Genomic DNA, 13,263 nt, shown 5'->3' with positions numbered 1-13,263 from the left:
GTTCTTTAGTTTATTGAAATATGTGTATAAAGGTTGTAATACCTATATCTCTATATAACAAATATTATGTGTTTATTAAATTGAAATATTTCTTTCACATTATAGATATGGACGCGAATTAGTTTAATAATTTTTTTTTATAGGGATTATGAAAATATCATGAATAATGTTGTTCAATATGTCTCATATGGTTATTATGGTAGAAATAGTGATAACGGTTTCAGTTGTAGTAGTGGTGCTAGTGATGATAGAAATATAAATGATGATGATAATGATAATAATAAATATGATGATGATAAGGAAGGAGATTTGTTGATTGAGATAGTTTAATCTTTGTAATCTAGTATTATGCACAACTGGAGCACTTACTATGTATTATAATAATTATATTTTTAAGAAACGATGTATCATGTCTTTTAACACAAGAATGCAATGATTGAATGAATTTTTAAATGGACATCAAACATGTTGTGTAAATATATTTAGGATGGATGCAACTATGTTTTGGAGTTTGTGCTTTGATTTAGAAACCCAATATGGATTAAAACCATCAAAGACGATGAATATTATTGGGAAGGTCAACATGTTTGTTTATACTTTAGCATTATATGCTTTAAATAGAAAAGTTCAGGAGAAATTTTAATATTTTGATGAAACTATTAGTATATATTTCAATGAATTTTTTCAGGTTCGTGTGCTCCTTAGTAGTGGAAGTAAACAAAATAAAAGATTTAAAATTTTTGACAACATCAAGAGAAATTACAATGAATCTAAGATATATGTCACATTTCAAGGTAGCATTAATGTTGGTTAATGACTTAATAATTATGTCAATTACACAAGAATTTTTTTGGTGACTACATTTGAAATTATTGTTTTCTTGCGTGTTTTTTATATAGAATTGTATAGGAGCTATTGATGGAATACGTGCTTCTGTATCATAGAAAAATCAAATACCATTTAATGACATAAAAAGTGTATTGAGGCAAAATATAATGGCAAAATACGGCTTTAACATACAGTTTATATTTGTCAAGGTTGAATGGGAAAGAAGCGCAAACGATACAAGAATTTTTTTTGAGGCTATCGATAATCCTAATATCAAATTTTTAAAGCTACCGGAAGATATTGATGATTGAACAATGTAAATGTTAATAAATTTCATTACAAATATTTGGTGTTGCGCGATTGGGATTACTTATAAAATTTGTTTTTTTTTCTATTATTTCAAGAAAGCATCAAGTTGTTAACTTTGATTATCCAAATGACTATGATTTTCTTTGTCTATATAAAAGTAAGAGATATCATCTTCTAGAATTTTATCGTTGAGGTCACCCATAAAGTCGTGAGGAGTTATTCAATTGGGTTCATTCTTCGATACAATGTGTAATAGAATGAATTGTTGGAGTGTAAGAAAAAAAATGGAGAATTTTGCAGAAATATAAGAAAAAAAATGAAAAATTTTACAGAACATGTCAATATTTTTATACAAGATATATGTTTAAATTATTGTTACGTCAATGACTATATAATATAATTATATAAAAAGGAAGTCAGAACGAGATATGGCATCTACAAGTTTAATTACCATCCAGATTTTGTTTCTCAAGATATTTTTAGTGTTATGGTTTTACATTTACAAATATAAGTCTTCTTATATAAATTATATTTGTGATAAAATTGCATTAAATTTGATTGGATAAAGATAAATGTTTTTGTATTCTTTTTGTTACTCTTGCAATGTATTAAAATGTTGAATATTATATATGGAATAAATTTATGCTATTTTATGTGTAACTATAATTTCAATTATAATTTTAACTAAATAAATAATAATATGTTCTGAATCAAACAAATCATAATTTTAATAAAATATATATTTTATTTTAGTTAATCATAATTAAAAATAATTTTTTTAAAATCATAAATTTAGAGGCATTGTGGGTTAAATCGAGATTGATATAAATTTATTTATTTTTGTTTAATTTTTGTTTATGTTTTTCTTATTGTTTACTGCTATTAAAAATTAATTTTAAAAAATAAAAAAACAATATTTTAATATATTTTTTATAACACTGACAAAATACACATACAATCCTTTTTTTCAGACCTCAAAACTTACCAGCTAAAACAAACATACTCAAATACCTACATGTACTCATCAGATAAGCCTCGTCCTCTAGATTTCTACAAAGAAGAAGAGACACCCTCTTCAAGAGACAACATGATTATCGAAGTTGTCTCTTCCAATGGTGATTTGCCACCTCACCATCTTCCCACCACCACCAATACTAACCCACACCAGATGATTCTCGGCGACAGTAGCGGCGACGATAACCACGAAGTCAAAGCACCCAAGAAGCGAGCAGAGACGTGGGTTCAAGACGAAACGCGGAGTTTGATTGGGCTTCGGAGAGAAATGGATGGTCTCTTCAATACTTCCAAGTCAAACAAGCATCTGTGGGAGCAAATTTCGGCTAAAATGAGGGAGAAAGGGTTCGATCGATCGCCGACTATGTGTACTGACAAGTGGAGGAACTTGTTGAAAGAGTTCAAGAAGGCTAAGCATCAAGATAGGGGAAGTGGGTCTGCTAAAATGTCGTATTATAAGGAGATTGATGAGATTTTGAGAGAAAGGAATAAGAATCCTCAGTATAAGAGTCCCATTCCTTCTAAAGTTGATTCTTACATGCAATTTGCTGATAAAGGTATATCGAGTCTTGTTTTTTTTTTGCTAATTTTGTTGCTAACTGTAATTGGGTTGTTTCTTTGGGTGTTGGATTTCTCTTGCTATGATGCAAACTAAGACCACAGCAACTGAATAGTTTTGATTCCGAGCATTTCTATTTTCAGGTGATTGGTCATGAGATATATATAATTTTTTTTCCTTCTTAAAATAGAGTTGTTTGTGTTGCTTTGAAATTTTCTTCTTGAAATTTATATTTTTGCTTTCTTGAAATTAGACTACCACATGATGTAGGACAGAGCTAGCAAAAAGAACGCGGCAAAATGTTACCTAGGAATTAGTCTAAGTCTTTGGGGCATGTTAAAATGAATGTTTCATGGTTTTGAATCTCTGGATGGTGGAAGGGATTTACGGTGTATATTTTGAGAGGGCTAGGGTAGGTGGCATTTTTGTGTTTGCTAGGTTGCTGGAGATTCTGGATAGTGGTTAGGGTTATCAAAACATAATTATGGGTTTATGGTTGGCATTAGGAAAAACTATTTTGGCTTATAATATGAGAAACTAGAAAAATTGGTACTTTTAACTTAGGCTGTTCTAGTGAATCCATGTTTGACTTGAAACTGAGGTATGTGGAACTGACATGAACCAATTATCTGTAATAATTATAGAAGCTGCGAGACTCTTGGATCTTAATAGAAAGTGTAGCACTGTTCACTCTGTAAGCTTCCCAGATTTGGCCTGTTTTATTACCGAAACTGAGACTGGTGATGTAATGACTAGGGGCTGTTGAGCCTGTGAGTTAATAGGAGCTTCTTGACTATATTTATGCTTGTGGTTCTGTGATGCTTTAGCCGGTGTTTCTTGTTTCCATATCTTTTGAAGGGATTTTTCTCCATTGTACTCCACATGGTGGATTTTAATCTAAAAAGTTAAACAAATGATTCAGGAACTGTGGTTGTGCATTATTGCCATGCTCTCTGACTTCATGTGCTTATATCTGAGCAGGAGTTCATATTTACGAATGCATGTTTTGATGATTATTAGATTTTGATTCAAAACCTGTATCTGGTAATCGTTTCTGCTTTTATTTTCAATGACATCTGAACTACATAATGTCATACAAAAACTAGATTTCTGAGGATTCATATGCAGTATGTTAGGGAGTCGCATGCTCGCTTTATTCTGAAGCTTGTCGTGCTTGATAATTTTATTTCTGATTTTTTTTTTCTGGGGGAATAGGTAATGGGTGTTTAGCTATTAGGTGTCTTTCCTTTCTCCTATTTGTTTATCTTAGCTGGGACCTGTGGATGCAACTGTATATTTAGCCTTTTCTTAACCACATACTTGGCTTCTAGCTACTGAAGGTTGCCAGAGTGCCACATTCAGTGAAAATACTTCCCGCATGTGTGCGCGTTATCTTAATTTTTGGTAGTGTACTTTATTTTACTAACCACTTCCTTCTGATAAATTTAACGCCATATGGTATTTCTAGTTCCAACTGCCATCAAGATACCTGATCCATACTTTACAACTCATACAGAACTTAACTTAATGATGGCTGTGTCATTGTGATTGGGTATTCATCATAACATCTGTATGGCTTATGCAGGCTTTGAAGATACAAGCATATCATTTGGACCCGTGGAAGGTATATCACTGTTACTGATCTAAGCATTGTAGTGATCTTTTTGCATGTTTATTTGCTACCATTTACATGTTTGTGGAAAGCACAAACCTTGGGGGGGGGGTGTTAATAGAGGTGTATTAAGTAGCTTTTGTCATAATCAAACTTAAGCAAAGAAAAGACATGGTCTATAAGGTCAACAAATCATCACGCTACCCTTTTGATTGCAACATTATTGTAGGCACAATTCCAGAGGTCAAATGTGTTCATGTATAGAAAAACCAATCAAAACTATCTTTTACAATGTGCTTGATCAACTTATAAGCAGAAAACTAGATCCTGGCAGTACAGCAGCCAGGGAGCAGTTAGATACAGCCTCTTCCTTTTGTGCCGTCAACTCACATGAAGATAAAAACTGTAAGTGTACATCTTCAGAAGACTGGAAAGCCTCGACTGAAAAGTATTTTTCCCAAAAAGGCTTTTGAAGGAAGCTGAAACCTACACGAAAACTCTATTGTTTATCTTATTATTTTATATAACAATGCAGGCAAATCTCATCCTCTTGGTAGTGAAACATCATCATTGTTCATCTTGTTCTGAATCAAAGCTTTGAGAAACGTATCCTGCATTGACTAGATATACTTTCTCCAGAAGTCATTGCGGGAACTGTCTTATTTCTTTGCCTAATAGCAAATCCCGGGCTTTTGATGTTCTTTGCCTAATCTCACAAATCTTTTTGCTAGGCACTTAAAAAAATTCTCTTGTCCTTAGGAATCAAGATCATTTCATATGTGGTCCTGCTTTCCATCAACAGCAACACCACAAGAGCTTTCTCAGAAGGGGCATCAGGAAGGTGCCTTCTTCCATGTAGTATTCTAAGCCACTAGTGTGTTACAAGGTTTCTTCAGATCCTACATCACTTTGCCAAATTTGAACATAGAATTGGGAACCTGCAATCATACCCAAAATAAGTTCTTTCTCCATTTTTCATATTTAGCCTTGAAGTTTCCACCTAGCCTGCAAACAATCTTGAATGACTTGCAGCTGCAATCACTATTTTACTCATCCCTGGAACCCATAAATTATACTCATAATTTTAGCAATGGTAGTCCATTTCGAGAAAATTTAAAGAGATCCTACTGATGTGTAACTTTAGTAATGCATTTTGAAGGGTGTAGTGGAAGATGAAAAAAATAAATAAATAACAGTTCATGGATATTATCATGAAAAAATTTGTAAGTGCAATGCTGTTCTCATTTTAAGAGAAAAGATAGGAATAAGAGTAAAGTGCAAACGTGAAAAATGCACTGCAAAACATGCAATGGTAAATAAAGAACTTTCAAACAGTTCACAAAATTGATAAAATAAAATAAAAATTACCTCACAGTGAACAAGCTTCTAATTGAAATACTTAGAAGAGGTAGTGAAGAGAGCAACCTATGAATGCTGAAAGTGATATTGTATGTTGAATATGGCAGGCTTTTGGTTTATTGATTGTTTAATTGAAGGTCCTTTATCAGGGCTTGTGCCCTTTGTGATATGATGTTCATGCAACTTCTTCCATTTGATGTTTTCTGCAGTTTTCCTTTTCTAAATGGTGTACTTGCATGTTATAAATCAAGCTTTTTATCAAAGAAAAAGAAGAACTTGTGAAGCAGACCATGGTCTGGCTGTAGAAAGTAGTGCGTGGTTGTTGAGTTTAGATGGCCCAGAAAACATATTAGTGTAGATAAGCTCCTTGGTCAATGAGAATACAATGCTAATGTCCGTTGCCAATCCTTTATATTGTTTGTATTTGCTATGGTTCAATGCAGTGCCATTTTGCATTCGCTAGAACAGAATTGTATCTATACACTCTTGTATTCACCAAAGAGGGTAGATAAAACCTGGGTTCCTTTAGTAGGTCAGCCCTTGGAAAATTGACATAAATTTTTTATAGCCTTTATATGTGTTCTCGATCTCCTTATGAAATGAACAAGTTACTGAGTATTTTTGTGGCAATAATAGGTTTATTTTCTCATGCACTCTTCCAAGTTCAGTTGGCCACTTCATCATTCTACTCGTCTATTATTATCATTCTACTTTCCTTTTCTTATCAATTCTCTAAAACAGATTCGCCTTTCTCTCATTTGAATTCCTCATTATGCAGCCAGTCCCAGGCCAACACTCAATCTGGAAAGACGTCTGGATCATGATGGACATCCTCTTGCCATCACTGCAGCTGATGCAGTTGCAGCAAGTGGAGTTCCTCCTTGGAATTGGAGGGAGACCCCCGGGAATGGTAAAGCTTTTTAAATTGAAATTTATTTGTTAACTTATTTCTGCTCAAGATGTAATTTTTTTCTTAACAACTTGGCCAGATGAATTTCTTCAAGCCTTGTGATCCTGAGCCTGTCTTTCAACTGTTTTGATTGAGATGATGAGATCTTATGTTGACTTTTATATTCTCTCTCTATTGGCAGGTGCTGAGAATCAATCATATGGTGGGAGGGTGATATCAGTCAAGTATGGGGACTACACAAGAAGGATTGGTGTTGATGGCACTGCAGATGCCATCAAGGAGGCTATCAAGTCTGCTTTCAGATTAAGAAGTAAGCGAGCATTCTGGTTGGAGGATGAAGACCAGATAATTCGTAGTCTTGACAGGGACATGCCTCCAGGGAATTACACTCTTCACCTCGATGAAGGTAATTTAGCATCTATGCTGTCCTATTCTTATAAAGCCTGTGCTCTATGTTTAAGTGCCTGCTGATGGATTGTTAAATCTGTATGCTATCCTTTGTAGGCTTCAATGTTGTCAAATTCCATGAATAATCTTGTTTTTCAAAGACATGTTTAATCATGGAGTGTCTAAAGGGAAAAACAATCCATATCAACCATAATTGTTCAGTTTTTTTTTTTTTATTGTAAAGTTATTTCAAGTATTTATATACCAAACATAGCAGCAACCAATAGGCAAAATCAATTGCAGCATTATTTAATGACCTTCACCATTTCAATCCTATTCACGGACATTCAGAATGAAAGTTGTGGAATTATTGTTAAACACTAATGTAAATCATCTATTTCAGGACTAGCAATCAAAGTTTGCCTGTATGACGAGTCAGACCACATTCCGGTGCATACTGAAGAGAAAATTTTCTATACTGAAGATGACTACCGTGATTTTCTATCTCGGCGGGGCTGGACATGTCTAAGGGAGTTCGATGGTTATAGAAACATTGATAGCATGGATGATCTTCGGCATGATGCTATATACCGTGGTGTAAGTTGAAGCATATGCTACAACTCATATCTGCTATTTATCCTAATTGCTCATATCACCTCTATAAAGTCACTGTTATCACGCTACTTCATTTGATCACAATGCCACATCGGTGTAATTGTATCACAATTGTACAGCATGCTGTAATTTTGTTGAATGGTAAGAGGACAAGATCAAGTTTTTTCTTAATGATAATGCAGTGTTTTGTAAATTTGTGTTTTCATTGGCAACAAAGTAATTTCATTTATCACTTGGGTAGACTGTTGATCCAGTCTAGTTGAAAACTCTTACAACGCAAATCGAGTAAAAAAACCCCAGCCCCGATTGCTGTAGAAATTACCCCAGTAAATTCCAGTTTCCCTATAAAATCAGAAAATTCCTAGTTTCCCCCTTTTTCTGGTGCTGAGACATGCATACCCCAGCCCCGATTGCTGTTGCTATTACCCCTCCCTCCCGTTAAATTCCAGTTTCCCTATAAAAACAGAAAATTCCTAGTTTCCCCCTTTTTCTGGTGCTGAGACATGCATACCCCAGCCCCGATTGCTGTTGCTATTACCCCTCCCTCCCGTTAAATTCCAGTTTCCCTATAAAATCAGAAAATTCCTAGTTTCCCCCTTTTTCTGGTGCTGAGACATGCATGCCCCAGCCCCGATTGCTGTTGATATTACCCCTCCTGTCTTCCAATAAATTCCAGTTTTCCTATAAAATCAGAAAATTCCTAGTTTCCCCCCCTTTCCGGTGCTGAGACATGCATACCCCAGCCCCGATTGCTGTTGATATTACCCCTCCCTCCCGTTAAATTCCAGTTTCCCTATAAAATCAGAAAATTCCTAGTTTCCCCCTTTTTCTGGGGCTGAGACATGCATACCACCCCTGGAAAGATCCATTCAGATTCTACCAACGTGCATTCTGGCATAACAAGTAAGATAGGGAAGCAAGATAAGAGCTAGATTTGCAATCCTTCGTTTCAACTTCGACAAAAGCACGCATAGATGGACACTTACAATAGGTACAAATCATTTTTAGCAATGTTTTTAGAACATGTGAATAAAAGATTCACAGTGACACACTGAAGGAGAAATCCATAAACAGGGATAGGCCACCTCTACTGCTCATCCCACTCATCGTTCTTGTACGAAACAAGAGTGTCGACCTTGTGTATCTGCATCATCCAACAACCAAGTCAGTGTTGGTTATCATTTATTCTCTCATTTATCTATCAAAAAGGAAATATTTTCACTAACAACTTGATTTCCTAACTTGCCTTGGTATCAAAAGAATGTAATTTCACCATTTGTGGATTGGCAATAAGTTTTGGGTCACTCTCAATCCAGGTGAATGGGACTGTAACATCTTTATCAGTGTACGCTAACACATCAAAAACACCTAAAGCAACAAAGAGTCGCATAATTCAGTGATTGTAATCAAGAAATCATCAAAACACAAAACAATACATTGATCAGGAATGAACATATAATTCTTACAAGGTTCATCAAGGCATGGCAGGTAAGTAATGCTTGATGCAATCTGACGCATGATTGCCTGTATCTCTCTCATAATTTCTTTGTCACTCTTTTCCCTTGAAAGTCTGAAATCAGTAATCATGCAACCAATCATCTAAGACTTAAGAAAGGTTTGTGATAGAGTGATAATGGAGATTGGACTCTAGTTAAGAACATACCCTTTCTCCACAACCTCCGCATCAGTCTCAATACTGAAATTCCACCTCTCTAGGACCTCATTCGTGGCCTTACTCATTATCACCAGAACAACCCTCTGTAATTTCCCAGCTTCCAGCCATTCTTCGCAGAATTCAAGAACCAATGATCAACAACAATACTCACAGGAGCATCAATTTTTGTTAGATGCCAAGGAATAACTCAAAATAAAAGAAGACAGAAGTTGTAGAAAATTTTTCATTCAGAATTGGAAGCCAACTACTTGCGTTAGGTTTCAATAAAGAAGGGTTTTCACTTCTGAGTTGCCCCTAGGAAATGAGAAAAACTGATTCATCTGCTTTCCTTATCGACATTTTCTAAGCAAAAATCTAACATTGCTAAAACAAAGAGAGGGAAACCTGTACAGAGATAGATCTCTGGTACCTGATAATTGTGCATTCAGGTTAGCAATGAAGGATTTAACACCTTCATCTTGAGTAAGCAACATTGGGAGCCCATACTTCTTCACTTTGACAAAACTCTCTTCCGGATAAACCCCTCGATTGTAAAGTATACTAGACACCAATCAACCAATGAAGATTAACCTCAAAACACACAATACAAATAACAGAAATAAACAAGATAAAATAAATTAAAAACCAGAATCCTATAAAATATACCTGTTTGCTGCATATCCTGAAAAGGGGTTCAAAGAGTAAACACAAAAGATTAGCCAAAAATTCTGATAAAGACCCAACAAACAAATTAACAAATTGAATTCAAGAAAGGAATCAAATGGGGAGTTTGAGACTATCACATACCAAAGAACTCACTAACAATCGCTGCAGAACCACGGAGAGTTATTATGTCTTTTGCAACCGTTCTGGATGCCATAATTTTCTTTCACCACTGAAACACTGTAAACCTACGTGGAGATAAGAGGGGAAGAAACTATTAGGGTCTGTTTCAAACAAAAGAATCAAATGTGGGTTTCGAGTTTTAAACAAGAAAATTGGGTTTTGTTTTGTTTGAGAATTGATTGCAAGAAATCAGTGTTTGGTTGCAAGAAATCAGTGTTTGGTAAGGGAATCATGAGAGAAGCAGATTAGGGTTTGATGAAATGTAAAGACGCCAGGGGAAGTAACGGCTAGTTTTCTATGGTTTCGTCTCAAGGCGAAGAACAACGGCACCATTTTAAATTGCACCTTTATCGGTAAGAAAAAAGGCATGGGCTTTTTCCCGATTTTTTTTTTTCAAATTTGCGACAGTGCGCTCGTGGGCATTCTCTCAGACGTCACGTCGCTTGGTAAAGCGGCAGTACACTACTGAAAAGGCGGACTGGTGGGTGGCGGCACTTGTAAAGCAAAAGTAGTTGTTTATTAATTTAATAATTATTATTTTCTGAAGGAATTTTTTTAGAAATATATTAAAATAATGTTTTTTTAAAATTTATTTTTAATATAAATATATAAAATATTAAAAAACATAATAAAAAAACTTAAAATCTTTAGTAAGGATGTGCCAGCTGCATTGCCAAACTAATTATAGGTAGAATAAAAAACAACAGAAAAGATCCCAAATTTCAGGGGAATTCTTGATAAGGTTCTCAACCTATTTTGTTTCTTAATTGGGTTTTTTTTTTATATTAAATTATGTCATCAATTTCAGTTAAAAAAATATAAAATATCCACGTGAAATTCACGTGATTCTCTTTTTCTTGGAAAATATTAATTTTTCTAAAATTATTATTTTGATTCACCCATAGAACATGTTAAATAAAGAAATATAAAAATCCTTGTATTTTTTATATAATATTATGATGATCAAAAGAATTACATTAAACTATTAGAAAATAAAAATCACATGTGCTTCAAATCAATACTTAATATTTTGTTAAACAAAACTAATAAAATAATCTAAATGAAAGTTTATCGATATATTAATTTTTAAATAAGCAAAACTAATAAAATACCTGATTGAAAGTTCATTGATACATTAAGAAATTAATTGAGTTGAAAAGTAGACCGACACTTAATTAAGATTGTCTCTAAACTAATCATTGATTATCAGCTTGTTTAAAAAAAGTAATATATATATTTTTTTTTAAATAATGTAGATTAACTAGTTATATAACTTTAAAAAATTAATGAAGTTTAACAATGTGATTAAAAAATGAAATGAGGAACATATTAAACAATAATTTACCTTTTAAGATTCATTAAGCCCACAAATTTATCCCTATCCATGCAGTGTTTATAAATTAAGGCAATTTATAAGCTTGGAGTATTTAAGATGAACTAGTTATTTGATTAAGTTAGATAATTTTTTTAATATAAAAAATATTATATATGTTTTTGTTGTTCAAAAGATTCTAAGTGAAAATAAAAAAAAAATTTATGCATGCAATCAAATAAATAAAAAATTATGTGTTAATAAATAAATAAAAACATAAACAATAACTAAAAATAAAATTAGAAAAATTAAAAGACAAGTGATGATCAACATATTTATTTACGCAAGATGAAATATTTATCTAGTTGTGTTTACTAAATTTATTTATTAATATAATTTTTTAATTTAATCAAACAATAATAGAAATAGATACTTATATTAAATTAATTGAATAAAATAAAAATAAAATAATAAAATAAAAAATCACATATATTAGAAATATTACCTAAAAATAAAAAAAATTATTTCCAAAAATAAAGTTTAGATATATAAAATATTAAAACAACTATAAATGAATCATAAAAATCTCTTCAAAAATTAAATATATACAAAATAACTAAAAAATAATTATTATTTAAAAGAGATTATATAAACAAAATAAAAGAGAGAAGAGATATTAATTTAAATATAAATAAAAAATAATTTTGAAAAAAATAAATAAAAATTAATTTAAAAAAAAAGGAGGAAAATATAAGGTATTGCTGGGCTAAAAGTTTGCTTAATCCATTTTATTAGGACTCGTAATTGGACTCTTATTTTTTTTATTATCGATGGGCTGAATGACATGTTACTCATCCTAATTTTTATTTTTTTCTCGGAGATATCTTTTACCATTAATAAAGGCTGCCGGTACATAACTAGCTAAGATTTTTTAATCTTTAATTATGTTTATTGGTGGCTCCATGAATAATTTCTTGAAAGGCAAAGATAATTATCACCATGTTAATTCTGATCAGCCCTTTACTAGTAATCGGAGCCCGAGTGACACTATTGGTGCCTGGTGATTGATCAGACCGTGGGGTGATCATGATGATCAGAAGATTCAAGAAAAGAAAGAAAGCAACAAGTCTCTGTAGAGATCTCCAGAGGATGGGCTACAGGCATGCATGATCGTAAAGCTGCTGGTGATGTAGATATTCCATGGCAGATATCATCAGTTCAGTTGACGAGTGGTCCTTTCCATGTACTGGAAGCTTTCAGCATCTAAAATGAAAGCTCCAAATTCTGTAGAGATGTCGTCATTTTGTGTTCATGGATTTCCCCATTTTCGTTAACAGTGTTTCATAATAGACAAGTACTTATATAGTAATCAATCGATATCATAGGGTGATGAGGTTAGAAAACTTAAGCTTGGTGATTGTAACTATGTTTTTTTAAATTTAAATTTTTTATTAAAAATTTTTAAATAATTTTGGTGTGCTCATCTAAAAATAATTTTTAAAAAATAAAAAAATTATTTTAATATATTTCTAAACAAAAAGTATTTTAAACCGCAGCCAATCATTACTAAAATCTTAAATAAGTTTTTAGAGTATACATGAGAGTGTTGTCAAAATTGTTTTTCAAGTTGTTTTTTGTATGAAAATATATTAAAATAAGATATATTTTTATGTTTTAAAATTTATTTTTGATATCAATATATCAAAATGATATAAAAGTACTTAAAAAAATTAATTTGAAGTAAAATAAAAAATAAAATTTGATAAAAATCCAATTCAATCATAGCTTCTAATGGGATTTTATTGCGACGAGATGATTTTTTGAACGATTGAATGAAATGATTGAAATAGAAAAAATT

The 13,263-nt window shown here is 32.5% G+C and overlaps 2 protein-coding genes across 2 annotated transcripts; one reads left to right on the top strand and one right to left on the bottom strand.

Moving 5' to 3' along the window:
* Nucleotides 1-2,104: 2,104 nt before the first annotated feature.
* Nucleotides 2,105-7,859, top strand: LOC105138025 (trihelix transcription factor GT-1-like). The gene is made up of 5 exons (XM_011044005.1): nt 2,105-2,708; nt 4,296-4,334; nt 6,460-6,591; nt 6,773-6,997; nt 7,382-7,859. The coding sequence occupies exons 1-5, from the start codon at nt 2,153-2,155 to the stop codon at nt 7,582-7,584; spliced, it is 1,155 nt and encodes a 384-aa protein (XP_011042307.1). The 5' UTR covers nt 2,105-2,152; the 3' UTR covers nt 7,585-7,859.
* Nucleotides 7,860-8,457: 598 nt separating this feature from the next.
* On the bottom strand, nt 8,458-10,433 carry LOC105138024 (mitotic spindle checkpoint protein MAD2). Its single transcript, XM_011044004.1, has 7 exons — nt 10,055-10,433; nt 9,914-9,929; nt 9,678-9,808; nt 9,257-9,377; nt 9,060-9,163; nt 8,840-8,961; nt 8,458-8,737 (listed from the first exon to the last, which is right to left on the bottom strand). Exons 1-7 carry the CDS (start codon nt 10,125-10,127, stop codon nt 8,681-8,683), a joined length of 624 nt encoding a protein of 207 aa, XP_011042306.1. The 5' UTR covers nt 10,128-10,433; the 3' UTR covers nt 8,458-8,680.
* Between the last annotated feature and the right edge of the window lie 2,830 nt (nt 10,434-13,263).

The sequence above is a fragment of the Populus euphratica genome, unplaced genomic scaffold (assembly GCF_000495115.2).
Source record: "Populus euphratica unplaced genomic scaffold, PopEup_1.0 scaffold317.1, whole genome shotgun sequence".
In the NCBI taxonomy this organism is placed as follows: Eukaryota; Viridiplantae; Streptophyta; class Magnoliopsida; order Malpighiales; family Salicaceae; genus Populus; species Populus euphratica.
This window is presented reverse-complemented; position numbering and strand designations above follow the sequence as displayed.